General features: G+C 48.0%; 1 protein-coding gene across 8 annotated transcripts in view; it reads right to left on the bottom strand.

Annotated features, from left to right (window-relative positions):
- LOC138764397 (tropomyosin alpha-3 chain) overlaps positions 1-25838 on the bottom strand; it is a 66298-nt gene that overhangs the window by 9189 nt on the left and 31271 nt on the right. For 2 of the 8 annotated variants that reach the window (XM_069940262.1, XM_069940265.1), the window contains 7 exons: positions 21419-21536; positions 19084-19154; positions 14810-14885; positions 9499-9561; positions 7755-7824; positions 5919-5997; positions 101-458 (listed from right to left, as the gene is read on the bottom strand). In XM_069940262.1, the coding sequence (XP_069796363.1) occupies positions 455-458; positions 5919-5997; positions 7755-7824; positions 9499-9561; positions 14810-14885; positions 19084-19154; positions 21419-21536 (481 nt within the window). In that variant the 3' untranslated portion in view covers positions 101-454. Of the gene's footprint in view, positions 1-100; positions 459-5918; positions 5998-7754; positions 7825-9498; positions 9562-14809; positions 14886-16091; positions 16168-19083; positions 19155-21418; positions 21537-25838 lie in introns of those variants that run through there. The other 6 variants (XM_069940259.1, XM_069940264.1, XM_069940263.1 and 3 more) reach the window with 4 other exon arrangements.

Genomic DNA, 25838 nt, shown 5'->3' with positions numbered 1-25838 from the left:
ATGCATTGAGTTGTCTGAATAGCACACAAAACAAACCTTCTGACTGTATTCCGACAATAAAAAAAATTCAATTCTGACACAAGCGCCTTGGACCATTAGCCAGGTTGAGATGCTTTATTGAGTGAACAGTGAAGGTGGGATGAAACAAGGGGGAGGGGCTTACAAGATGAAGGTGGGGATTTCTTTTTGAAGAATTTTGCAAATGAGCTGGAAAGGAAGGAAGGAATGAATGACGGCGATGGATAACAAGAAGAACTGAGATCAGGTCATAAGAAGAGCAGGTAAAGAGTGAGTGTGGGCAAGGGATGAGGGCCAGCAGGCTGACGGGGCCATGAAGGAGCACGAGCCTCCCGAGAGCGGGAACTGGAGAGATGCAGAGCGAGGGTCCACAGCCTGGAGTCGCCTTAACAGCCAATGGAGCGAAAGACCCCTGTGGCACGGGGGGGCAACGGAGTTATCTGTGTGAGAGAGAACAAGCAGGGAAAAAGTGAAGGGTGAGGGGTGAGAGGGAAGGGTCAGAGACAGACAAATTTTAGATATTGTGTGTGGAGAGGGGGCGCGCACGGGGGCCGAGGAGAGAGGGGGCGCGCACGGGGGCCGAGGAGAGAGGGGGCGCGCACGGGGGCCGAGGAGAGAGGGGGCGCGCACGGGGGCCGAGGAGAGAGGGGGCGCGCACGGGGGCCGAGGAGAGAGGGGGCGCGCACGGGGGCCGAGGAGAGAGGGGGCGCGCACGGGGGCCGAGGAGGGAGGGGGCGCGCACGGGGGCCGAGGAGGGAGGGGGCGCGCACGGGGGCCGAGGAGAGAGGGGGGGCGCACGGGGGCCGAGGAGAGAGCGCGCGGGGGGCCGAGGAGAGAGCGCGCGGGGGGCCGAGGAGAGAGCGCGCGGGGGGCCGAGGAGAGAGCGCGCGGGGGGCCGAGGAGAGAGCGCGCGGGGGGCCGAGGAGAGAGCGCGCGGGGGGCCGAGGAGAGAGCGCGCGGGGGACGAGGAGAGAGCGCGCGGGGGGACGAGGAGAGAGCGCGCGGGGGAGGAGAGACAGAAAGTGTGTGCAGAGAGAGAGAGATGGAGATGTGACAAAGTTCAGAGATGGCTTCTCACAACAGTTAAATAAGAAAGAGTGTGAGTGCACATGCAGTGATGTAGTTTCATACACAAAATTTCTGGAGGATAACGCAGGACGTGCACTGTTCTTCATGGTAAAGATACACAACCAATGTTTCAGGCTGGAGCCCTTTGTGAAGGTAAGAGAACAAACCCGGCAGGAGGAGGACTACAATGGTGGGGGGAGGGCAGGGGAGGACTACAGGCAAGAGCCCATAGGTGTGCATGGGTGGGAGGACAGAAGCGGGAAAGAGCTGAGGTGATAGGGGGAGGGGGTAGGTCTCTGAATGGAGAAGGAAGGGGGTGGGGAGACAGAGGGATAGGAAAAGAGAGGGACTCCAAGGATGGCTTTAAAGGAAACAGGAGAAATCACTGTTAGTATCGCCTGGTTAGAGGGCGCCCAGTTGGAATATTAGGCGTGGTTCCTCCAATTTATGGCTGGCCTCGGTTTGGCGATGTAAGAGGTGGTGGGAGTGGGACTTGGAAATGAAATGGTTGGCCATGGGGAGGCCCTCGCAAGAGTGCTCCCCCCCCCCCCGCCCCCTAATGGAACTGCCTCCCACATATAGGGCTTTGATCAGCCTGATCTCCATGGCCCACCTCTTGAACCCCCCCCCTCACCCTATATACCCAACGTTCAAACCTCTCCAGCACCTTTGCAACTCTCACTGTCTGGCTGCGAAGTTCGCCTCTGAAGCCCTGAACTCTAGAATCCTTCCCTGAAACGTTCTGTTTTCTGGGAAGCACTGCAGACTTATTAAAAGCACAACATTGGAGAAATGCAGCAGCCCAAACAGTGCACTTTATATAGCCAAGATACATAACTTGACATTTCAGGCTCAAGCCCTTCATCAAGGTATAACTTTCTATAAGATCGTACATTTGGAATTTAGAAGAATGAGAGGGGATCTTAAAGAAATGTATAAAATTATGAAAGGTGTAGATAAGATGGAGGTCGGTAAGTTGTTTCCATTGGTGGGGGAGACCAGAACTAGGGTCAAGATTCAGGGTAGTAGATTTAGAACGGAGATGAGGAGGAACTGCTTTTCCCAGAGGGTGGGGAATCTGTGGAATTTGCTGCCAGTTGAAGCAGTGGAGGCGACCTCAGTAAATATATTTTAGACAAGGTTAGATATATTTTTACATAGTAGGGGAATTAAGGGGGAAAGGCAGGTCGGTAGAGATGAGCCGATCATCAGATCAGCCCTGATCACACTGAATGGCAGAGGAGGCTCGAAAGGCCGGATGGCCGACTCCTGCTTCTATTACTCACGTTCTTAAGATCCTGTCATAATTCCAGCGAGAAAACTTCCAAACGACTCAAACACAATTGTGAAGGCCCTGATGGACAGTGGGGGCGGGGGATTCTGTGCAGAGAGGTGGATCCGTGTTGCAGAAGGGGCACGGTTCACTGGCAAGGGGCTTGCTACGCCGGGTGAGATGGTGCAGCGGGAGGCTATCCCTCCCTTCCTCCTGTCTGCTCCTCTACCCTCTGTGAGGGGCGTTCACGTCTCCATGGTCCAGGCAGGACTGCAAGAGTTATCTTTAATTTAGACACAGCCACGTTAGCAGGCCCTCGGGCCCATGAGCCTGTCCACAAGGTGAGCAGCTGTCCAACTACCTCCTGTATGCCTCTGGAAGGTGGGGAGAGCCCCGCGTGTGTTGTGTTGGGTTGGTGGGTGGGAAACGTGTACAAGCTCTGCAGAGCTGGTGGCAGATTCGAGCCCGGGTCGAGCTGAAACGTAGAAGAGCTGGAGAAACTCAGCAGGTCACACGGCACCCAGAGGAAGTAAAAGCCAGTCGACCTTTCGGGCCAAGGGCCTTAGTCAGGAATGCAGAAAAAAGGCAGGTACCTGAACAAATTAGGGATTATGAGGGGTTTTGGCCTGAAACGTCGACTGCCTTTTGCTCCCTCTGGAGACTGGGTGACCTGCCGAGTTTCTCCGGTACATTTGTGTGTTGTGCTCGACCCCGGCGTCCGCAGATTTTGTTGTTTAACTTCATTTGGCGCTGTCGAGCTGAACTATTCTGCCCTTAGTGGCTAATGGAGTGAACTGGCTAGAAAAAGGCCCATTGAGCCTGCACTGACCACCCTGCTTTTAATCCTCGCACCAATCCCATGTCTATTCTTCACCACATCCCCATCAACTCCCTACCCAGATTCTACCCCACACACTGGCTGATTTACCCAATGAACACCCATCACACTTAGAGATGTGGGAGGGAAAACCCACCCAGTCATGTGACATAGTAGAATCAGGCAATTCAGCCCATCGAGTCTTCCCTGCCACTCTATTGTGGCTGATTTACTATCCTTTTCAACCCAATTCTCCTGCCTTCTCCTCATAACCTTTGATTCCGTTCTGGATCACGAATTTGCCTTAAATATTCCTAATGACTTGGCTCCACAGCCACTCGCAGCAATGAATTTTATAGAGTCACCGCCCTTTGGGGAGAAAAATTTCTCCAAATCTTTGTTCTAAAGGGTCTTTTTTTTAAATTTGAAGGCTGTGTCCTCTGGTCCAAGACTCCCCCACCATTGGGAACATCCTCCCCACATCCAAGATTTATGGAGGGGTATATGCACGTCTGCTGCAGGCTCGTTGGTGACTGATAAGTCCGATGTGGGACAGGCAGGCACGGTTGCAGCGGTTGCAAGGGAAAATTGGTTGGTTGGGGTTGGGTGTTGGGTTTTTCCTCCTTTGTCTTTTGTCAGTGAGGTGGGCTCTGCGGTCTTCTTCAAAGGAGGTTGCTGCCCGCTGAACTGTGAGGCGCCAAGATGCATGGTTTCAATAGGTTTAAATGAGATCCCCATTGGTCTAAACTCCAGCAAGAACAATCCAAGAGCTCCTCATAGGAAAACTTTCGTTCTAGGGATCATAAATCTCCTCTGGGCCCTTTCCTATGCCAACACACCCTTCCTGAGATCTGGAGCCCAAGACTGCACATGATATTCCAAGGGCAGTCTGACCCATGCCTTACAAGGTCTCAATATCACATCCGTAAGACTGTAAGATAATAGGAGCGCAAGCAGGCCATTCAGCCCGCCGTCTGCTTCGCCATTCCATCCATTCTCCCACTCTGCCCCATTCCCCTGCATTCTCCTCATGACCTTTCATACCCTGACTATTCAGATACAGTAACATCCCAGTTATCCGGAATTCAAGCAACTGGCAGCCTCGGGCAACCAGAAAAAAAAGGTAAGAAATACAAAAATTTAAAAGTAGTGCCCCCCCCCCCACCCCAGTGGTTAGTTTGCCAATCCATGCAACACACAATCTCAAGCAACCAGAAAATTCACTTATCAGGTATTGACCGATCCCCATAGGTGCTGGATACCGGGGTGTTTTTTTTAAATACAAAACTGTACCTGCTTTGATATCCTAACCCTTTCGAAATGAATGATAGTATTCCATTCGCTTTTCTTACATGCACTGATTTCTGAACTCCTTGATTGTTTAGAAAATGGTCACATGAGGAGAACTGGATTCCGATAGCGCCCGAGGTTGGGATTGACTGGACCCGTGAGGCAGTGGCTTCCCCGTTGTCTGGCGGGGGCACCCCTTGTGATTGCATGGGTTTCCTTAATAAAGGCCCACAAGATTATGAGAGGCGTAGATACGGAGGGCAGCCGGCACCTTTCACCCCGGGGGCGAGAGAAGCAAACACCAGAGGACATCCACAAAAGGTGAGGGGAGCAAAGTTTAGGGGAGACGTTTTACACAGAGAGTAGTGGGTGCCTAGAATGCATTGCCGGGGTAGAGGTTGGTAACATAGGGGCATTGAAAGAGACTCTTAGGCAGGGACATGGACAATAAAATAGGAGGTAGGGAAGGTTTTGCTTTTGGAGTAGGATTATATGGGTGGGGACAACAGCATGGGCTGAAGGGCAGAATGTTCCATGTCTTCCCACATTCCAAAGACGGACAGGGTCAAGAAGGTGAGCTGGACACATGGGTGTACATGGGTGGCACAGACTTGTGGGCTGGAAGGAATGGTCTCTCCATTAAAAATAATAATTCAGGTAGTGCAGGAAGAAGGGTGGGGGGGGCCCCCAGGTCAACCCTCCTCTCATTCATTTAATAATACAGTAAAACCTCTGTTATCCAGAATTCAAGTAAATGGCAGCCTCAAGCAACCGACAAATAATAAATTGTAGAAAATAAATAGGTTAAAAAAAAAACAGTTTAAAATTGGTGCACCTCACCGTTAGTTCGGCAATCACGCAACGCACAGTCTCAAGCAACCGGAATATTCACTTATCCAGCATCTACCGATCCTCAGAGGTACCAGTTATTGTAATTTAATTTTTTAGACACTTCAGGCCCACAAGTCCTTGCCACCCAAATACACCCAGTTGACCTACAAACCCCGTACGGTTTTCATTCAGGAGGGTGGGAGATAACCCACACAGTCACAGGGAGAATGTACAAGCTCCTTATAGACAGCGCTGGATTTTAAATAATGCGCTGCTCTCACCCTTGGTGAATGGCAGAATCTTTGCCAGGCACTTCGCCTGGGAAGATGCCCAGAGTTACAACAGATGGCAGCTGCATTGACTGGACCACATCAAGGGGCTCCCACCAAAATGGGCCACGTGCACACACAAGAATGCACACCACTGAGCATGCTTGCGTGCAGGCGCATGTGCGCTCCACCGTGCAGACCCCAGAGCGGCGCCAGGTGAGTGGGAAGCTGCCACACCGTGGGCTGCGGTTAGGTGAGGTTAGAGTCATGTCGCGGCGTAAGGCACGGTGGTGGGCAAACATCGCCCCCCGGTGGTTAGAGACCGAGGCAGCGCGTGCCGGCAGATATTTACATGGAGGTCATGTCATTCAGCGCATGGTCCAGCTCCTCGCTGATGGCTTTGTACTTCAGCTTCTGAGCGTACAGTTCATCTGGCAGTGTGAGCGCGCGGCAACAGCAGAGACCAAGGGACAGGAGGAGATGGGGAAGACATGAGGAAAGGAAAGGGGGGGTGGGCAGAAGGGAGTGAATCAAGAGAAAGAAAACATGAAATGTTACAACAGGAAAGTCAATCGAAGCGAGATTTCTACGTGATATCTATCTGAAAGGAGGAAACATACAAGAGCAGCTGAAATTCTAACAGGAAGTTTGTGCACGTGTATATAGTTAGTAAAAACACAGAAATGCTGGAGGAACTCAGCCGGTCTTGCAGCGTCCATAGGAGGTAAAGATATATTACCGATGATTCAGGCCTGATCCATTCCTCAAGGTATAAGAAAAAGCAGTAAGGCATCTGAATAAAGACTGCTGGGGGGGGGGGTGCGGGGGGGGATGGGAGGGGGAGGAGTCCAGACCAACAGACAAGAGGTTGATGTTAATGCCATCTGGTTGGAGGGTGGCCAGTTGAATTATGAGGTGTTGCTCCTCCAATTTGCAGGTGGTGTCAGTCTGGCAGTGCATGAGACCATAGGCAAAACATGTCAGCAAGGGAATGGGACGGGGAAATGGGTGGCCACTGGGAGATCCACGCCATCCTCCCTCCTTTCACTCCCCAGCATTTCTGTGTATTTTTACTACAATCACAGTGTCTGCAGACTCTGTAGTTTCACATATACATTTGCCTGGGTTATACATGTACTGTATGTGAGAGAGAGAGAGAGAGAGAGAGAGAGAGAGATGTGTGTATCTCTATCCAAATACACGAGGGCACTGAAAAGTGCGGTAGAACAGAGGGATCTGAGAATACAGTTACATTATTCCCTGAAAGTGGCATCACAGGTGGGGTGGATAGGGTTGTAAATAGTGTTTTTGGCATATTGGTCTTCATAACATCAAATTAATGAGTACCAGAAATTGGGACGCTATGGTGAAGTTGTAGAAGACATTGGTGGATTGTGTGCAGCTTTGGTCAACTAACTACAGTAAAGAGAGCAGCAAGATTGAAAGAATGCAGAAGATTCGCTGGGACTTGAGGAACTGAGTTACAGGTAAAGGTCCAACAGGTTCGGACTTTATGCCTTGGAGTGTAGAAGAATGAGAGATTTGATTGAGGTATGTAAAATTAATGGGGTATGGACAGAGTAAATGTAAGCACTGAGATTGGGTGATAAACAAACCAGAGGACATGGGTTAATAGTGAAAAGGGAAAAGTTTAGGGGGAACTATTTCTTACAGAGAGCGATGGGAGTGTGGAACGAGCTGCCACAGCTGAAGTGGTGAATGTGGGCTCAATTTTAACATTTAAGAAAAATTTGGACAAGTGCATGGATGGAAGGGTTTGGACTGGGTGCAGAATAATAGTTTGGCACAGAGTAGAAGGGCTGAAGTGCACGTTTCTGTCTGTAAAATTCTATGCTTCGATAAGGTGTTGTCTTTCGTACAAGTGCTAGATCCCAGGACTGAGGCAGGGATTGGGACAGGGCCAAGGGAAGGGCGCAGTCTTTGGGATGGGACATTGCACTGCCTCCCTCGATGTTCGCCTTCGCGGTTCATCCCCACCGTGGTTTTGCAGAACCTCATCGTGCAGCAGAGGCCCAGGCTAAGCGTGGCACCGTGACGCAACCAGGAGACGTACAAATGCAGGTGTCGCCTTCTCCAGACCGAAAGTGACGCTGATTCCCAGCCTCGCACCTGTCTCTCTCCCACCACCCCCCGTTCAGCCTGCAGGAGCAGCAACGCGCCCATGTACCTTCTAAATCGTCAATGGTCTTCTCCAGTTTCGCTACAGTGCGCTCTGCAAACTCGGCACGAGTCTCAGCCTAGGGGATAAAGGAGGCAAAGTGAACCCTCCACGCTCAATAACAATAATCCGAGTCTACCTCCAACATGCTGTCATCTTCATTGAGTGCTATCACACTAAAGCCCACGGGGAAATGTACTTCCCAACTGACCGCGTGCTTGCTCGAGGTGTTTTACAATTAAAAAAAATTAAAGCATTCAGCCCGGTTACAGGCCCTTTCATCTCACAAACCCGCGCCGCTCAATTGCAACGAATTGACCTACAACCCCCGGTACGCTTCGAAGGGTGGGAGGAAATCGGAGCACCTGGAGGAAACCCACGGAGACACGGGGAGAGCGTACAAAGTCTCTACAGACTTGAAGCCCGATCCAGGTCGCTGGCAGTTCAATAGCGTGGCGCTGCCGCCAAAAGGGGCAGAGGAGCTTGCAGAAGCAGCGGCGGCGCAGTCAGCGTGACGCTACTATGGCACCAGCAACCTAGGTTCCAATCCGTTGCTGATTGTGAGGCATTTGTATGCTCCCCCTGTGTCTACACGGGCTTCCTCAGGGTGCTCCGGTTTCCTCCCACCCTTCAAAATGTACAGGGGTTATAGGTTAATTAGGGTAATTGGGTGGCGCAGTCTCGTGGGCTAGAAGGGCTTGACACTGTTCTCTATGTCTAACTTTAAAAAAAAATAAAAATAAACTACATGTGAGAGCTACCAACATAACAGAAGTGAAAGCACAATGCCCAGTAGGTCAAACTGTGCATTTTATGCAGCAAAGATAAAGATACATCACCTTCCCAAGATCGTGTTATATGGCGAGCTCTCCACTGGCCACCGTGACAGAGGTGCACCAAAGATGAGGTACAAGGACTGCCTAAAGAAATCTCTTGGTGCCTGCCACATTGACCACCGCCAGTGGGCTGATATCACCTCAAACCGTGTATCTTGGCGCCTCACAGTTCGGCAGGCAGCAACCTCCTTTGAAGAAGACCGCAGAGCCCACCTCACTGACAAAAGGCAAAGGAGGAAAAACCCAACACCCAACCCCAACCAACCAATTTTCCCCTGCAGCCGCTGCAACCGTGTCTGCCTGTCCCGCATCGGACTTGTCAGCCACAAACGAGCCTGCAGCTGACGTGGACATTACCCCTCCATAAATCTTTGTCCGCGAAGCCAAGCCAAAGAAGAAAGGATGTGTACATGGAGGTGAGGGGGTTAGATGGATATTGGCAGAGAGTGGGAGGATTGAGCTAGTAGAGTTGTCCTAGTGAACCGATGCGGAGTCGAAAGGCCAACATGGCCTGTTTCCACTCTGAAATGGTTATATGGTTAACGTTTCTGGCTTGAGCCCTTTATCGAGGTACGGGCAAAATGTGGGCAAAGTGTTGGGGGAGAGGGGCAGGGGGAGGAGGATAATCACACAGTCAGGAGATGGATAAGGGTGGTAGGGCACAGCAGCAAACTGGGGGAGGGGCTCTGTGAATGGAGAGGGAAGGGGGTGGAGAGCTGGAGGAAAGGAGACAGAGGAATGGGGAAGAGGGGGAGAACGGGGAGTGGTCTGGCCAAAACGAGAGGAGTCGGCGCTAATGCCAAATGGTCGGAGAGGGCCTGGTCGGAACATTAGGTGTTGCTCCTCCAATAGAATCCGCCTTGAGGAGAGGATCCGAAGGGGTGTAGGGTAATCTTTACAAACCGAAGTATGCTCACCTCTTTTAGTTTATCAGTCAGAAGTTTGATCTCCTCTTCATATTTGTCTTCCTTTTGGGAATACTAGTGAGAGAGAGAGATTCGATCAAATCACACCGCTTGTAATTTGTATCAAGTTCCCATAGTTTGGTAACGATTAGCATCAGGATTGAGGAAACTCAATGCCCAACTGCTTCATCAAACCAAGCTTGTTTTTTCTCTAGGCCCAGGAAGACTCTCCCTCCACCCCGTATGCACGATATCCAACGGCTTACCTTGCGCAAGCTACATTAACACAGGACAATGCATTATGAAAGGGGTTCCAACAGAGGAGGAAATGGTGCTTTCACCTGCTGTTAACAGGTGGACAGGATGCAGTAAAGTGGCAGATGGAGTTCAATCCAAATAAGCATGAGGGGAGGCATTTTGGAAGGTCAGCACAGTTGGTGTAGCGGCTGGTGCAAAGCTTCTTACGGCGCCAGCGATGGGGACCTGGGTTTGAATCCCACTCTGTCTGCAAGGAGTTTGTACGTTCTCCACAGGTCTGCCTGGGTTTCCTCCGGGGGCTCTGGTCAAAGTGTACTGGGGGTTTGTAGGCCAACTGGGTGAAATGGTGGCAAGGGCTCGTGGGCCGAGATGTCCTGTTACCGTGCCGCAGGTCTAAATTTAAATTTAGAAACTTGAAGGCTGAGGACAGGATTATGGCAGCATGAGGGGGATCTTAGGGTCCAAATCCACAGTTCTCTCAAGGTTGCCACATAGACTGATAAGATAGTTAAGAAGGCCGAAGGGATGCTGGGCTTTATTAGGCAGTGGATTGTGTTCAGGAGTCGCAAGGTATAGTTGCAGCTCTATAAATCTCTGGAAAGACCACACAGAAACACGAATGTCTACAGACAGCGTGATTGAAGTAAAAACGTAAGGCAGGAAAACTCAACCATTTGGGATGTTTGACTGCTGAGTTTCTCTGGCATCGTGTTTTTACTTGGAAGATTCTGTTCAGTTCTGGTCACCTCCTTTACAGGAAGGACGTGGAAGCTAATGGAGATGGCGCAGAGGAGATTTACCAGGATGTTGCCCAGATTGGAAAATGTTGGTTAGCAGAGCTGGGACTTTTCTCTCTGGAGCGAAGAAGGATGAGAGTGGTCTTAGTAGAGGTTGACAAGATTCTGAGAGGCGTAGATTGGGTGGACGGCTGGCGCCTTTACCCCAGAGCGGGGGGTAGCAAACACCAGAGAACAACTATACAAATAGAAGGGAGGAAAGTTTAGGGGAGACGTCAGGGGTAATTTTTTTAAAAACGCAGAGTTGTGGGAGCATGGAATACCTTGCTGAGATGGTGGCGTAGATTGAAACATTAGGGGGATTTAAGAGGCTAATTGGATGGAGAAAAAAAATAGAAGGTTATGAGATAGGGAGAGTTTCATTTTTTGGGGAGTAAGTATAGGTTGGCACTGCAGACCTTTTGCCTCCCATGTGCACGGGAGGTGTGACTCGATGAAGGGATGTGGTGGGGAGGCTCCGGACTGGTGCCAAGGAGAACAAAATTAAAACATGGGTCACCCAAAATGACCAGTATATACACTGAGTATACGAGGAATTTAAAAAAATTTTTTTTAAAAATTGGTGGAATAGGCACATCTAATAGATGTACTGGAGAACCTCAGCAGGAGGTGAAAGGCCTCTGTGTGCAGGGTGGCCTGCTCAGTCTCTCCTCTAGGCCCCTTGCAGTTTTTTTTTTTACTGCCCATCCTGCCCAAATACCCCAATTAACCCACAGCGTTTCCCTTTTTTTGAAGGGTGGAACGAAACTGGAGACCCACGCAGGCCATGGAGAGGGAATGTATGGACAGCGGCGGATTCAAACCCAGGTCGCTGGTGCTGACAGAGCGTTGGGCTAAGTGTGCCGCCCTCTAATAGAACAGGTGTGGACGGAACGGAGACAGCAAGCCTTTGCACACTAAGTGTGCTTCAGTATGCACATTTCCTGATGTGTCAGGATCAGGGTCCAAATCTCTTCGTGGATTGGGGATGTTTTGAATTCTGGAGATTTCCGACCTTTGTGTTTTTTTTGTACTCCCTGGTCCATGTCCCACCCAACCCTGCACTGCGTGGAGAGCTGCAGAACTCCCAGCGTCCTTGCCGACAATCCTCCCTCAAACTTAACCACCATGGAGGAAACAAAACGTACACAACTGGCCACACGAGAGGACAGAATTGCTCCTACTTTTAAAATGCCTCCAGATGCTCAGACATGACGGAATTTCACATACGGGAATCCCCCCCCCCCTCCCCCATCTCAGGGGTGTAGCCATTCAGCTCCCTCTGCTTCACACTCGACACACTTCTCTCCTCTTTCCCCCCCACCCAATACCATAGACACATCCTTCCACTCCTTTCTCCAAACCTCCAGCGACACCCTATGAGAGCTAAATTCATAGACTTCCATGTTGAATTTATAAATGACTGTCTAATGTTTAGTTGTCTCTCAGCCCAATCAGTACAGGAACTACAGTAAAACCTCATTAGAACGCGGTAGTTGGGGTCCAAGATTTCCTACCACATTACAGCCGAGTCACGGAACGGATGCAGGTGTCATAATTCAGAAAGCAGGAAAACAGAATACTGCGACTCAAACCCGATAATGAGACCTTTAAACTCCACATATTAACATACTCATCTTGTAAATTAGTCCATTTTTGAGTGTGTGACTGTTAGCCACTGTTAGCCTGGCATCCTAAAATCAATGTTTGGGGTCCACAGACACCCGCGCTATAAATAATTCCGCGAATTAACGAATCACGTTCTAACGAGGTTTCACTGTATTTTCATTTTTTTTTAAGTTTAGAGACACAGCACAGTTACAAGGGTGATTCTGGGAATGAAAGTGTTGTCACATGTGGAGTGTTTGACAGCTCTTGGACTTTATGCATTGGAATTTAGGAGAATGGGGCGGGGGAGGAACTCATTGAAACATTTTAAATGTTGAAAGGTGAGGTTGTTTTCCTTGGTGGGAGAGTCTACAAGAGGACACAATTTCAGGATTGAAAGACGTCCGCTTAGAACAGAAATGTGGAAGAATTTATTTAGCCAGAGGGCGGTGGATCTGTGGAATTTGTTGCCACAGGCAATTGTGGAGGCTAAAGCCACCTTCAGGTGGCCAGAATACCCCAACGTAAAGCCGCCCAAAATACCTGAATGCGGTTGTCGGGAGGCCACCTGAGAGCGGAAAACCCTGACCCGAGGAGTACTTACCCAACCCTCCTCGGGGAGGGTTCCGAGCATTCCCCCTGGGCACCTGAGAGCGGGCGGGACTACGGCTACAGTTGACAGGAGCTGGCATTTGGTCCACGGATCCTCTCCCCGCTGTGGACCTTTCAGATGTCAGAATGGCGCCTTCAGCGCTGCCGCCTGAATGTCGCTTCGCACCCACCCGTGGCCGGCTCCAGAGCCGCATCCTCCCGGCTATTCCACCTGAAAGCGGCTTAAGTCATTGGGTGTAATTAAGGCAGGGGTTGATCGTTCTTGATTAGCCAGGGCATCAAAGGTGATGGAGAGAAGGTCAGGGAGTGGGAAAATGGATCAGCTTGTGATAGGAGCAGACTCAAAGGGCTCTACAGGTTATTTCTGCTCCTATATCTTATGGTCTTAGCAGGTCCTTTCAGCCCACGCTGCCCAAATACACCCAGTGTGTCCAATTCACCTAATAACCCTGTATGTCTTTGGAACGTGGGACGAAACCAGAGCGTCCGGAGGAAACCTGGCACGGTGAGCATAGCGAACAGTGAGGTTGTAGGTCAATTGGGCAGCACAGGCCCTTGGACTGAAAGGGCCCGTGACAGTGCTGTATATTTAAATTTAAAAGTTAAAAATTTAAACCCACACAGATGCAACCTCCTTACGGACAGAGGTGGTTCTGTGATCGGGTCGTGTTGCCTCCCATATTTCACATTATATGCGAGACCATTCAGCCCATCGACTCCCATGCAGGGTCTCAAGGCTTCCCAGCAGAACCATTCACCCACAATCTATTCTCTCTCTCTCCAAACCCCCCCCATCCCCACCACTAACTCTCTAGTTATTTTTTCTCCGAACTATATTTACTGAGCATCAAAAACAACTTGGTACACATTATACAGATGTAGATCGGGCTACCATTTTCTTTTTTTTTTAAAATGAAAAACAAACACATGTACACAAATGTTCACATATGCCCCACAGATATACATCCCACTTCCTGACCTCTTTGGCCCCTTTGCTGACAGCATCATCGGCAATATTAGCGATTGCTCTGGTACAACCGTCTCATAGTCAGTCTTTTAATCTGAAAACACTCATAATTCAGGGGGAAAAAAATGCTTAAAGGGCTGCTATTTATGGTCAAATTTTCCAGTGGACGCGCTTAATGTGTATTTGATTTTTCTCTAGTTTAACCAAGAAACTGATATCCTCTTTGGATGGAGGAAAGCTGCTATATTTTACCCTCAGCACAAGCATCATCTTTGCTTCAGTGGACACACAACCCTGCACACACCTCACACACTCACACACCTTGCACAAAACTATCTTTGAGGTGGAGTTTGTACGTATTTGTTGGAAGCATTGTCCTGCTTTTGCCTGGCTTTGCACATGAAGAATCCTCCCTGTAAAACAAGCCCGTCAAGAGAAAGGACCGAAACTGGGAGGCCTTGATGACATGGGAAAGGGGTGGGGAATTGAAATCAGCTGCCACTGGGAGATCCCGGATATTGCAGCGGACAGATCAAAGGTGATAAACGGAGTGATCTCCCAGTCTCTCCGATGTAGAGCGCCAGACTCAGAAGATGCTTCCTGTGGACTTTTGCTTCACTTGTAAAGACAGTTTGAGGCCCCAAACACTGGTGAGGGAGGTGGTATGGGCACAAATAGAGCATCTCCTGCGGTCACAGCGATAGGTACTGAAGGGGGGAGGCAGGGGAAGTTGAGGGAGCGGTCCCTGCAGAAGGCGGAGAGGAAAGATGCACCTGGTGGCGAGATCGCATAGTAAGGTGGCAGAAATGGTGGAGGAGGCTATTTCGGATACGAAGGCTGGTGGGGTGGTAGGTGAGGACGAGGGGAATCCTGTCCTTGTTGCTCATGGAGGCAGAGGGGGCCAGGGCAGAGGTGTGAATTATGGAGGATATGCAGATGAGGGTTGAGTTGACGGTGGTGAAGGGAAAGCCTCGTTGTTTAAAGAAGGGGGACATCTCCAACCATCTGGAGAGAGTGGAAGGTTGAAAGAAGAAGAGGTGTCCGTTTTTAAGGGAAAGGACTGGGGAGGGAGAGGAGGAAACCAGGGAAGAGGCAAGCCTACCTTCTCAGCCTGGGCTTCCAGTGATTTGAGATTATTTGTCACATTTTTAAGCTCCTCTTCCAGCTCTGCACACTTGCTGTTGGTGCAGGGAAAGGGAGGAGAGAAGGAGTAGGGGAAGGGGGAGTGAGTGAGAACACAGAGGTCAGAAACACAACCAGACGATGGGTGTGGGGAGGCAGGGAAAAGGCAGAAAGAGGGAGAGATGTCATCAATAAAGAGCATGGCAAACACAAAAATAAGGCTTCACACACACCAGGGGAACAGAAAACAAACAGCGATCCCGAGAAACCATTTTCAAAGCTTAAATTTTGGCTTTTGAGTAGATAGTTATTGACCTGCAATGATCAAAATTGCATCAATGAACAGTCAGTATGAGACGAGTCAGCAGAGATGACCCACAAGGACCAGCAAGGGGCTCGGAGGCTGAAGAACTCACAGGCGGTTGGATAGGAAAGTTTTAAAGGGATACAGGACAAATGGGGGGAAACTCAGGTAGGTAAACTGGCTGGCATTGACACAGTGGGCAGAAGGGCCTGTTTTCTATGCTGTAAAATATGACACCCCAGAGGAGCCATGCCCCTACAATTTAATCTGTCTCATACAAACTCCCCTTTGATTCTTCTTGCCACCAAATGGACAGACGGATAGCAGACGAACAAGCAGATTGGTTACAGGTAAGATGGTTGTCGGGGCACGATAGTTCTCAAGTCAGAAATCACCTCTTTGTTGATGATTAGATTGGAGAAGGGGGGATTAGAAGATGCGTGCAATTAGAAATGGAGTGAGAATGCGGACATTGATTGGTTGGAGGGGCGGCCCATCCCAGTGATGGGACTTTTATACGTCTCTTCACATCTTTGGAAGTACAAACCAACCAAGAAAAACCATCACCATTCCTGCCACCCCCACAGAAGCCCCAGACCAGTGGTTCTCAACCTTATTCCCCCACCCATCCCCACTCACACACACCACCTTAAGTAATCCTTCACAAACCATAGGTACTCTGTGGCTAGTAACGGATTACTTAAGGTGGTATATGAGTGGGGGAAAGATCGAGAATCTCTGCCCTGGATTTCAGCAACTGAAACTGGATCGGTGTTAGAATAACGGAGAACGTGCAGACTTCAGGTTGCAAAAGAAATAATGATTTGATTGCTCAAGCATGACATGCAGCAAACACAAACACCCCCAACATTTCACCCGCCACCTACTCCTCCCCAAATTCACGGGGGAAGTTAACTCATTTCAAGCACGTGGATCAAGAGCAGAAAGCATCCAGTACCTTTTCCTCTAACGCGAGTAAGGATTTCAAAGACTGACTCCTGGTTCTAAGCTCCTCCTCCACTTTCCGCAACGTGCTGTTAGTGTCCACAAGATGCGTGCAAGAGGTGAGGGTGTCATGGGGATGAAGCATGCAAAGAAACCAGGAAACCAAAACAAAATGGATATGGGGGGAGGGGAAAAAAAGGGGAACACAGTCATGATGAGGCTTGATGGTCTTCATTCCCAATTATATGCAACACTGCATGAGCTCACATTAATATGGGAAAGGATAATGGGAAGATGTCACTTTCCCTCAAAAGGACACCTGGCTGCTGGTTGGTCAAGAGATTGGTGAACAGCGCTCGATCAGCCGACTTGACGGGATGGTCTGCAGAAGAGCCCTTCTCCCTGGAAGAGGGCCGGTGGTGTTGGTTGATTGGGTCGGACATCTCTGGTTGAGATGGAGGTGAGGAGGCTGTAACGGATGGGGTGAGGGGAGAAGGCAAGGGGCGAGCCTCGACTCGCAATGGAGGTGAGGAGGTTCAGGCTCAGCAGCTTACGAGGGTGTTGCCGGGAATTGAGGACCCGAGTTATAGGGAAAGGACTTTTACTTCCTGGAGTGTTTGAAAATGAGGGGAGATTTGATGGAGGTATATAAAATTACAAGGGGTGTTGATAAGAGTAAATGCAAGCAAGCTTTCTCCACCAACAAGAACTAGAGGACAGGGGAAAGGCGAGATGCTTTGGGGGAAACATTAGGGGGTATTTCTTTAAGCAGAACAAGCTGCTAGCTGAATGCAGGCTCAACATCAACGTTTAAGGAAAATCTGGTTGGGTTCATGGAGGGGAGGGGTATGGAGGGCTATGGTCAATGGGATGAGGCAGAATAATAGTTCGACACAGACTGGTTGGGCCAAAGGGCCTGTTTATGTGTTCCAGTGTTCTGTGGTTCAGCTGTGATGGAGCTCCCACAAGCGATCAGATCAAGCTCTCAGACTGAAGGCCCGATATTGCTGGGTGCCTGATTGCTGGAAAGCAATGCCCCAGGGATTTGACATGTGTCAGTCAAGGGTTCAGGAGATTGTACATCACATCTTCAATTTAAGGAAATAGTAGCTTTCCAATTACTCAATGGGTCCACAGTATCTAATTTTACACAAAACCTGCTCCCTGTACAGCACCAAAATGGCTCAGGTTTCAAGCCCAAGTCTGCATGGGATTGGATGGAGTGTGGGAAGAGAGGGGAGCAGGATCTTGGACTGGGTTTGCTAGAGCTTTTATGTTCCACCAACATACAAAGTGAAGGGAGGAAAGTTTAGGGGAGACAACAGGGGTTTGTTTCCCCCCCCCTCCCAGAATGCCTTGCCATGGGTGGTGATGGAGGCAGAACAATGGATGAAAGAAAAATAGAGGGCTGTAAGATAGGGAGGGTTTAATTTTTTTTAAACAAAGTATATCTAGGTCGGCACAACACCATGGGCTGAAGGGCCTGCGCTGTACTGTAGTCTTCTCTGTTGCTGTGGGCCTGCCACAGTCAGCGGCTCTGGGGAGAGCGAGGGCAGGGAATGGTGGGAAAGGATGGTGAACAACAATCGGGAGGGCATGGTGGGGGGTGACATTGGGAATTGCAATCAGGAAAATGACACCTTCCCCAGCTCAAGCCTGGAAAATCCAGTTGGTTTCCACAACTCCCGGGAGTGAGGACTATCCCATCACAAAATCAGGAGTGATTTCACCTACCCTGTGTCATTAAGCTGCCCCCTCCCTCCCCCAGTTTCAATTGGGTGTCTGGAATTTCCTTCTTCCTTCACCCCTCCATCGTACGCCCATCCCCTCTGCCCTTTCTTTATTATACTGGCCCCCCGCCCCCCCCAGCCCTGCACTCTCAGTCCCAATGAAGGAACCTGGCCCGACAATTCTGGAACGGTTCAGCCACCGAGTTCTTCCAGCTGCACTGTCCGATGGAGACCACCCACAAATTGGAGGAACAGCATCTCATGCTCCGGCCGGGACACTGACGGTTTCCATTAGCTCCCCCCTAACCTATCCCTTTCCTTGCCCCTCCTTTCCTCCAACTACGCTCACCTCCCTATCCCAATGTCTCCACCTCCTCTCCCCCGTCTCTCACGTTCACTGCTTGTCTCTTTTCCTCCAACTCCCCCACCGTCTCCCTTTCCCTACCCAATGTCTCCACCTCCCCTTCCCCGTCTCTCACGTTCACTGCTTGTCTCCTTTCCTCCAACTCCCCCCATTGTCTCCCTCTTTCCCTATCCCAATGTCTCCACCTCCTCTCCCCCGTCTCTCACGTTCACTGCCCCTCTATCTCTAGCTCCCCTCTCCCTGTCCATCTCGATTTCCCCGTCCCTCTGTCTCCTTTCCTCCAGCTCTGCATTCATAGAGTTATTCCCCCCACCCTGCTCAATTCTCAGTTTTTCTCCCCTTCCCCTCCACTCCATGTCCATTTATGCCTCTGCTCCTCCCTCCTGCCCCTTCTTCCCTCCTCCCCCTTCCTTTTTGGTTCACATCTTGACAAAAGGATCAGGCCCAGAAGACAAAAGAGCAAATATTGGGCATTCAGCCCATCGAGTGTGCCCTGCCATTCAATCATGAGGTGGTCTATTTTCCCACCCTTCCCTACTGCCCAGCCTCTCCCCTTAACCTTCGATGTCCTGACAAATATATATCTTTGCCTCCCTTGGACGCTGCAGGAATGGCTCAGTTCCTCCAGCCCTTTACTACAATCACAGACTTTCTCGTTCCTCCAATGGATTGCTTTTATCTTGCTTCAGATTCCTGCCCTCTAGTGTGTCCATCCCAAGTTTACCTGACACCACCCCCCACACCCTTTGCCATTTGAGGGGCTTTGCTCACCTGGGAATGTTGAGCACAGGAAACCAACTGGACTTTCAAAACTTCACCCTCTAGCCCACCTCTCAAGCAATGTGCACTGTGAGGCGTTCCCATGCTCGCTAGCCAGCGGATGATGGGGTTAACTGGAACCGCATACTTACGACTCTGTCACCTCGGCGCGCTCCTCAGTCCTCTCAAGATCACCCTCAATGATCACCAGCTTGCGGGCAACCTGCAAGGAGGACAGTTCACAAGCCAAAGTCAACATGGGGGAGTGTTTAATCCTTTGAACCCCTCAGCCCACAATACAAACATGCTCAACAATCTAACCTTTCCCTACCTCACACCCATGACGTTTTATTTTTCTTATTTCTACACGCCTAATGAAATGTCCCCATTGTACCAGGCTCCACCACCACCCCCATCAATGCGCGGCAACCTTAAGACATTTATGGATTTGGACCCCGAGGTACTTCCACACTGTTAAGTATCCTGCCATTAACTGTGTACTCTGCCTTCAACTTTGACCTCCCACAATGCATCTCTTCACACTTTTGTTCAGGCCTTGACGAAGGCCTCAAGCCCGAAACGCTGATTAACTACCTTCATCTCTGCTCTATAAAGCCCACTTTTTGACCTGCTGAGTTTCTCCAGCATCGTGTTTTTACTTCAATCACAGTGTCTGCTGATTTACACACTTATCTAGATTGAACTCCATCTGCTACTGAGTCCTATCTATATCTTGTCTAGAGAAGAAAAGCCCCAGCTCTGTTAACCCTGTCTCATGAGACACGTTCTCCATTTCAGACGACATCCTGGTGAGTCTCCTCTGCACCTTCAGTACAGCATCCACATCCTTCCTGTAATGAGCCGACCAGAACTGAACAGAATATTCCAGGTGTTGTCTAACCAGAGATTTATAGAGCCACATGACTCCTGAACTCAATAATCCACGATTAATGAAGGCCAGCATCTCATAAGCTTTCTTAGCCACCTGTGCGGCAACCTTGAATGACCATGTTATCTGCCAAAGGTGGGTAGGAATACAGGATATTTCCACAAGGCAGGGAATTAAAACACTGAGGAGAGCTAATTTTAACTTGACCTGCATACACAAGGAGTCTGCAGAGGTTTACATGGAAAGCCCTTGGAGGTCATTCCAACTTGTTATCTGAGGCGCAAAATATTGAGGTGGTACTTGGTGTTGGGAGATTTGAGATACTCCGCTCTCCCCACTCCATGGAGCAGAGTGCAGCGGCTGAGGAGAACATCACCTCAGGTGCAGTGGGATGACGGTGACAGGCTTCTGGGAACCAGGTCCAGGTGATGGTGAGTGGGCCTCCCGAAAGGCCTCAGGGGCCGATGGCTTCCTCACAATTCGGGATATTGGACACCAGGGGTACAGCACAGAAATAAAGCCCTTCCAGCCTACGAGTCCATGCCTCCCAATTACACCCAATGAACCTACAACCCTGATATGTTTTGAACGGTGGGAGGAAATCAGAGCACTTGGAGGAAACCCACGCAGACACGGGGATAATGTACAAACTCCTTACTGACAGCAATGGATTTGAACCTTGGTCCCGGTCGCTGATGCTGTAACAGCGTTGCGCTAAGAGTGGCATCCAAATGCACCCAATTAACCGCCAGCCCCCATACGATTTGAAAGGTGGGAGGAAACTGGAACATCCCGAAATAAACTCCTTCCAGACAGCGCTGGATTCCAACCAGGGTCGCAGGTGCTGTCCAAAGGTTGAGGTGCAATCTGGCTAAGTGCCGGGGGTGGTGGGAATTGAGCTCCGTTCATCACTGAACAACAGGCCACATGGCCGCAGAAGTTGTGGGGATGCCAGAGGTGGTCCTATCGAAAAAGGCGGCCAGGTCCATTGCCACGTGGTCTCTGAGGGACTTTTGACTTGTTAATCCTTTGGACTCTGGCCATTTTTAACCTTTTATAATATATACTCTGGACTGGGCCCATTGGTAAACTACGGTATGAACACTGGTACTAAGCAGCTAGTGGTTGGGTACAAAACCAGTCCCAGAAAACTGGGATGCAGAGTACGCATGCTTGTTGGTAGGCCCTGAAAAGCAGGACGTGGAGTCAAAAGGGTTAATTACGACATTGGGTGACTTGCCAGCCGAAGGAAAGATTGTTTATCCTGTGCCGGTGACGATAAATGAAAACCTGAATTGCGATATTTGAAGTATTTTTGACGTTGGCACATTTTTTCTCTCGATCTGACTGCGAATTCTCTTTTTCAAACAAGTCAACCTTTATGGAGAAGAGTAGAGTTGCTCCCAGGGGAACATTTTGTAATCTGGACAATCCTCTTACAAACTGAAGCATAGGAAACCAAAGCTCCAAAGAGCTGTCCTCAAGGGGAAAAGTCCGACTTAAAAGTGACGTAGTGCATTGTCAGCTCTGCACATTCTCTCCAATCTGTGTGCGTCCCTCGAACCACCCTATCAGGGAGCCATCGGTCTCTCACTCACCTCTTCATACTTCCGGTCTGCCTCCTCCGCAATGTGTTTGGCTTCCTTCAATTGGATCTCCTGCAGTTCCATCTTCTCCTCATCCTTCAAGGCCCGGTTCTCAATCACCTTCATTCCTCTGGGAAGAGCAAACCTCCAATCAGCCGCGGATTCTTACCCCACCCCCAGTCACACGTTTTCCCACCCTAATCTCCACAGCAGGCACCTCGAGGTGACAGGCACCCTGCCAGTCCTGGAGTTACCAGTGTGGCAGGGTAGACATAACCAGCCTTTTTTTTTTAATTTAAATGTTCCGCACAGTAACCATCCCTTCTGGCCCACTAGCCTGCACCATCTCTAATACGGGCAGTCGCCGGGTTTTGAACGTCTGACTTACGGACACCTCGTACTTAAGGACAGATTACGTGCGGCTTCAATGGCTTGTTGGCTCGAGGAAGTAGAATGTCATCCGCCATTTTAAGTCGGATCACATTACTGATTACTTGAAGAAATTGGCTCCAGTAGTTTTATAGGTATAGAAAAGGAAAATATATACTCCATACTAATATAAACATTTGACTAACTGATGCTAAATAAGAATTGTTATATATCTGTTCCGACTTACCTACAAATTCGACTTAAAGACAGTCTTTGGAGGAGTCACGAGATGGAGTAGTGGCCGGTCGGGAAAACCAGCCCTCTCCAGGAAAATAGCAAAAAAGTTAGGAAAAAGCAAAGGATAACAAAAATAAAATTTAAGCAATAGAAGATAAAGATATAGAAAAGAGAAAGAAGATGGCTTTCAAGGAGAAAGTAAAAACAACTGGAAAAAAAGTAGAAAAGTCGCCGGAGAAGAAAGAAAAAGGCCTTACCTGTAAGAGGGAACAAGGCGCTGTGGTGGCAAGGAACGCCCAACCCTCGAGGTCAGTGCCTGCCCTGCGGAGTCGCAACTCACCAGCCGGTACACTGCAAAAATGGCTCTCGGAGCCAAACAAAAGTGCGCAGTGTGCAATCAAAAGAGAAAGAGGAACCGGCAGGAGGGGGGCTCAGCAGAGGAGTGGGCTGCCACAGTACGAACAGCTGAGGGACGCCTGACACCAGGGCATTCAGCTGGAGGATGAGGAAGGCAGCAGAAGAGGGAGCGACGAAATAGATGTGGGAGATAGATGGAAGAATCAAGAAGATCAACGTCAGGAAGCACAACAGATGAGCAAACCAGAAGAGGAGGACCAGCAACAAGAGGCCCAGCAAAAAGAGGCCCGACAAAGAGATACAAGCAGCTCATTAGGAAAAACAGAAGAGACACAGACAAAGAGAAGAAGACACAAACACAGGTAGAGACACAGAAGAGGAAGAAGACCAAGATCTTCACAGAGAAATAGAAGGTAAAACTGATGGACAAAGAGAAATAAAAGCTAAAACTGATGAAGAGAATATAGATAAAGTTTTTTTGAAGAAGAAGAAATGAGATCACTAAAAGAATGGTTACCGTTAGAATTTAATGTAATTAAAAGGAAAATGAAAAGAACAGAAGATAAAATGCAAAGGTTAGAACTGGTAATGACAGAAATAGGGAAAAGAGTAGATAATGTGGAAGAATGAGAAACGGCTGTAGAAATGGAAGTAAATGACTTAAGAGAAAAATTGGAAAAAAGTGATAAAAAAATTAAAGAGACACAAGAGTTGTTAGCTCAGAAAATTGATATGTTGGAAAATTATAGTAGGCGAAACAACATAAAAATAGTGGGCCTGAAGGAGGGTGAAGAAGGCACAGACATGAAGGAATTTATAAAAGGATGGATCCCGAAGGTCCTGAGAATGACAGAAATACAGGAAAAAATGGAAATAGAAAGGGCACACAAAGCATTAGCTCTGAAACCGCAGATACATCAAAAACCAAGATCCATTTTAGTAAAATTTTTGAGATACACGACAAGAGAAAATATACTGGAATGGGCACGGAATAAAGTTAGAGAAGATAATAACCCATTGGAATACAAGAGTCAAAAAATATTTTTTTATCCAGACTTAAGTTTTGAACTCTTAAAGAGGAGGAAGGAGTTTAATACAGTGAAATTGATTTTATGGAAAAAAGGTTACAAATTCATGTTAAGACATCCAGCCGTGTTTAAAATATTTATACCCAGGGAGCAAAACAGACCGTTCTCGGATCTATAAGAAGTGCAAGTATTCGCAGAACGTTTGCAGGACAGGAGAAGAAATGAAGAGATGTAACAAGAATGAAGAATGGCGATAAAGTATATATAAAGATATAAAAACAATGTATATGTAAAGAACTAAAGAGGGAAAAGAGAAGGAAAGGAAGGGAGTAAGGGGGGACGAAAAAAGAGATAGAGCTTTGTTATATGTGTTAAAAAAGTGTTTTCTGGAGAGGGCTGGGTAGAGGGGGAATAACCGTCACTGCAAAATCAGTTGACGCTTCGAACAAGATCGCAATCCAAATGAAAAGGGGAGTTGTGGTTGCCTGGCAAGGGATATGGGGCAACTCAGGGGGGGGGGGGAGAAGAACTTTTGGGGTTAAGGTATTAGTGGATGTGGGAACTGTGGGGGTACTTTAGGTCTTAAATGTGTTGTCGTGCATTAAGTGTGATAAGAGAAAACTAAGAGATGAAAATGGGGAAAAGGGGGATGGAGGTGGCGAAGAGGTGGAAAAGAGGTGTAAGCAAGATGGCCTTGTTGAACTATATGACTATAAACATTAATGGAATATATAACTAAATTAAAAGGAAGAGGCTACTAAATTTATTGAAGAAAGAAAAAAATAGATATAGCATTTGTGCAGTAAACGCATTTAACTGAAGCAGAACATAAACTAAAGAGAGACTGGGTTGGACACATAACGGCAGCATCATATAATTCAAAAGCTAGAGGTGTAGCTATACTAGTTAACAAAATTGTACCAATCAAAATAGAGGAGGAAATAATAGATCTGGCAGGGAGGTATGCAATGATATGTCAGATATACTCAGAATTTTGGAATTTGCTCAATATATATGCGCCTAACTAGGAGGATCAAAAGTTTATACAGGATAATTTTTTGAAAGATTGCAGACACACAAGGAAATATATTGATAGGAGGGGATTTTAACCTTAATTTGGACCAATGTTGGATAAAACTGGACAAAACTCAAGTAAAAAGAATAAAGTAGCCAAATTTATCGTTAAATCAATGCAGGAAATCAAACTTATGGATATATATGGAGGAGACAGCACCCAAGAGAGAAGGAATACTCATATTATTCAAGTAGGCATAAAACATACTCAAGGATTGATATGTTTTTGTTGTCAGCCCATATTCAAGGGAGTTAGGAAAACTGAATATAAAGCTAGACAACTATCAGATCATTCACCCCTGTTATTAGCAATAGAACTGGAGGACATCCCACCAAGAACATACAGATGGAGGTTAAACTCCATGCTACCTAAAAGACAGGAATTTAGGGAGTTTATTGAATGCCCAATTAAAACATATTTTGAAATAAACACAGGATCAGTGAAATTTATATTATGGGACGCAATGAAAGCCTTCATTAGAGGGCAGATAATAAGTTATGTGACTAAGATGAAATAGGACTACAATCGGGAAATAGAGCAGTTGGAAAGGGAGATAGTAAGTACAGAAAAGGAATTAGTAAAAAGGGATGATATAACAAGAGAGAGAATTGGTGGACAAAAAAAATTAAATACGAAACATTACAAACATATAAGGTGGAGAAAAACATAATGAAAACAAAGCAAAAGTATTACAAACTGGGAGAAAAAACATAAAATATTTGCAACATAAAACAGAACAAACTAAAAGAACAATACTGGCATCAAGGAAAAAGGACAAACAAATTACATATAACCCAACAGAGATTAATTAAAATTTTAAGGAATTTTATGAACAATTATATCCAACTGAGAACGAGGGGAAAGATGATAAAATAGAGGAACTTTTAGCTAAAATTGAACTGCCAAAATTGCAAGAAGAGAAACAAACTAATAAAACCATTTGAAATAGAGGAAGTACAGGATTAATTTAAGAAGATGCTGAACAATAAAACACCAGGAGAGAATGGATTTCCAATAGAATTTTATAAAACATTTAAAGAGTTATTAATTCTTCCTCTCCTGGAAGTAATGAACCAAGTAGAAGAAACACAAAACTTGCCAGACTCATGCAGGGATAGTGAGGGCTATAATCTGTAAAGAGGGACGTGGGATTGGTAACAGGGAACCGAAGACAGACCCAAGAGTAGAGCCGAGGAATACAGCAATGATGATTCCTAAGTTTCAGAGACTTCTTTAATTATGTTGTGGCATGTGCCCTTTGTTGATCAGGAAACTGGATTTATTGTTAAGTTACAATCGTATCATGAACCCATTGTTGTGACAGAAACAGACTCATTGTTAATCAAGTTAAACATAGATAATTAAA

The sequence above is a fragment of the Narcine bancroftii genome, chromosome 5, assembly GCF_036971445.1.
Source record: "Narcine bancroftii isolate sNarBan1 chromosome 5, sNarBan1.hap1, whole genome shotgun sequence".
In the NCBI taxonomy this organism is placed as follows: Eukaryota; Metazoa; Chordata; class Chondrichthyes; order Torpediniformes; family Narcinidae; genus Narcine; species Narcine bancroftii.
The sequence above is the reverse complement of the archived record's forward strand: the minus strand, read 5'-3'. Positions and strand labels throughout refer to the sequence as shown.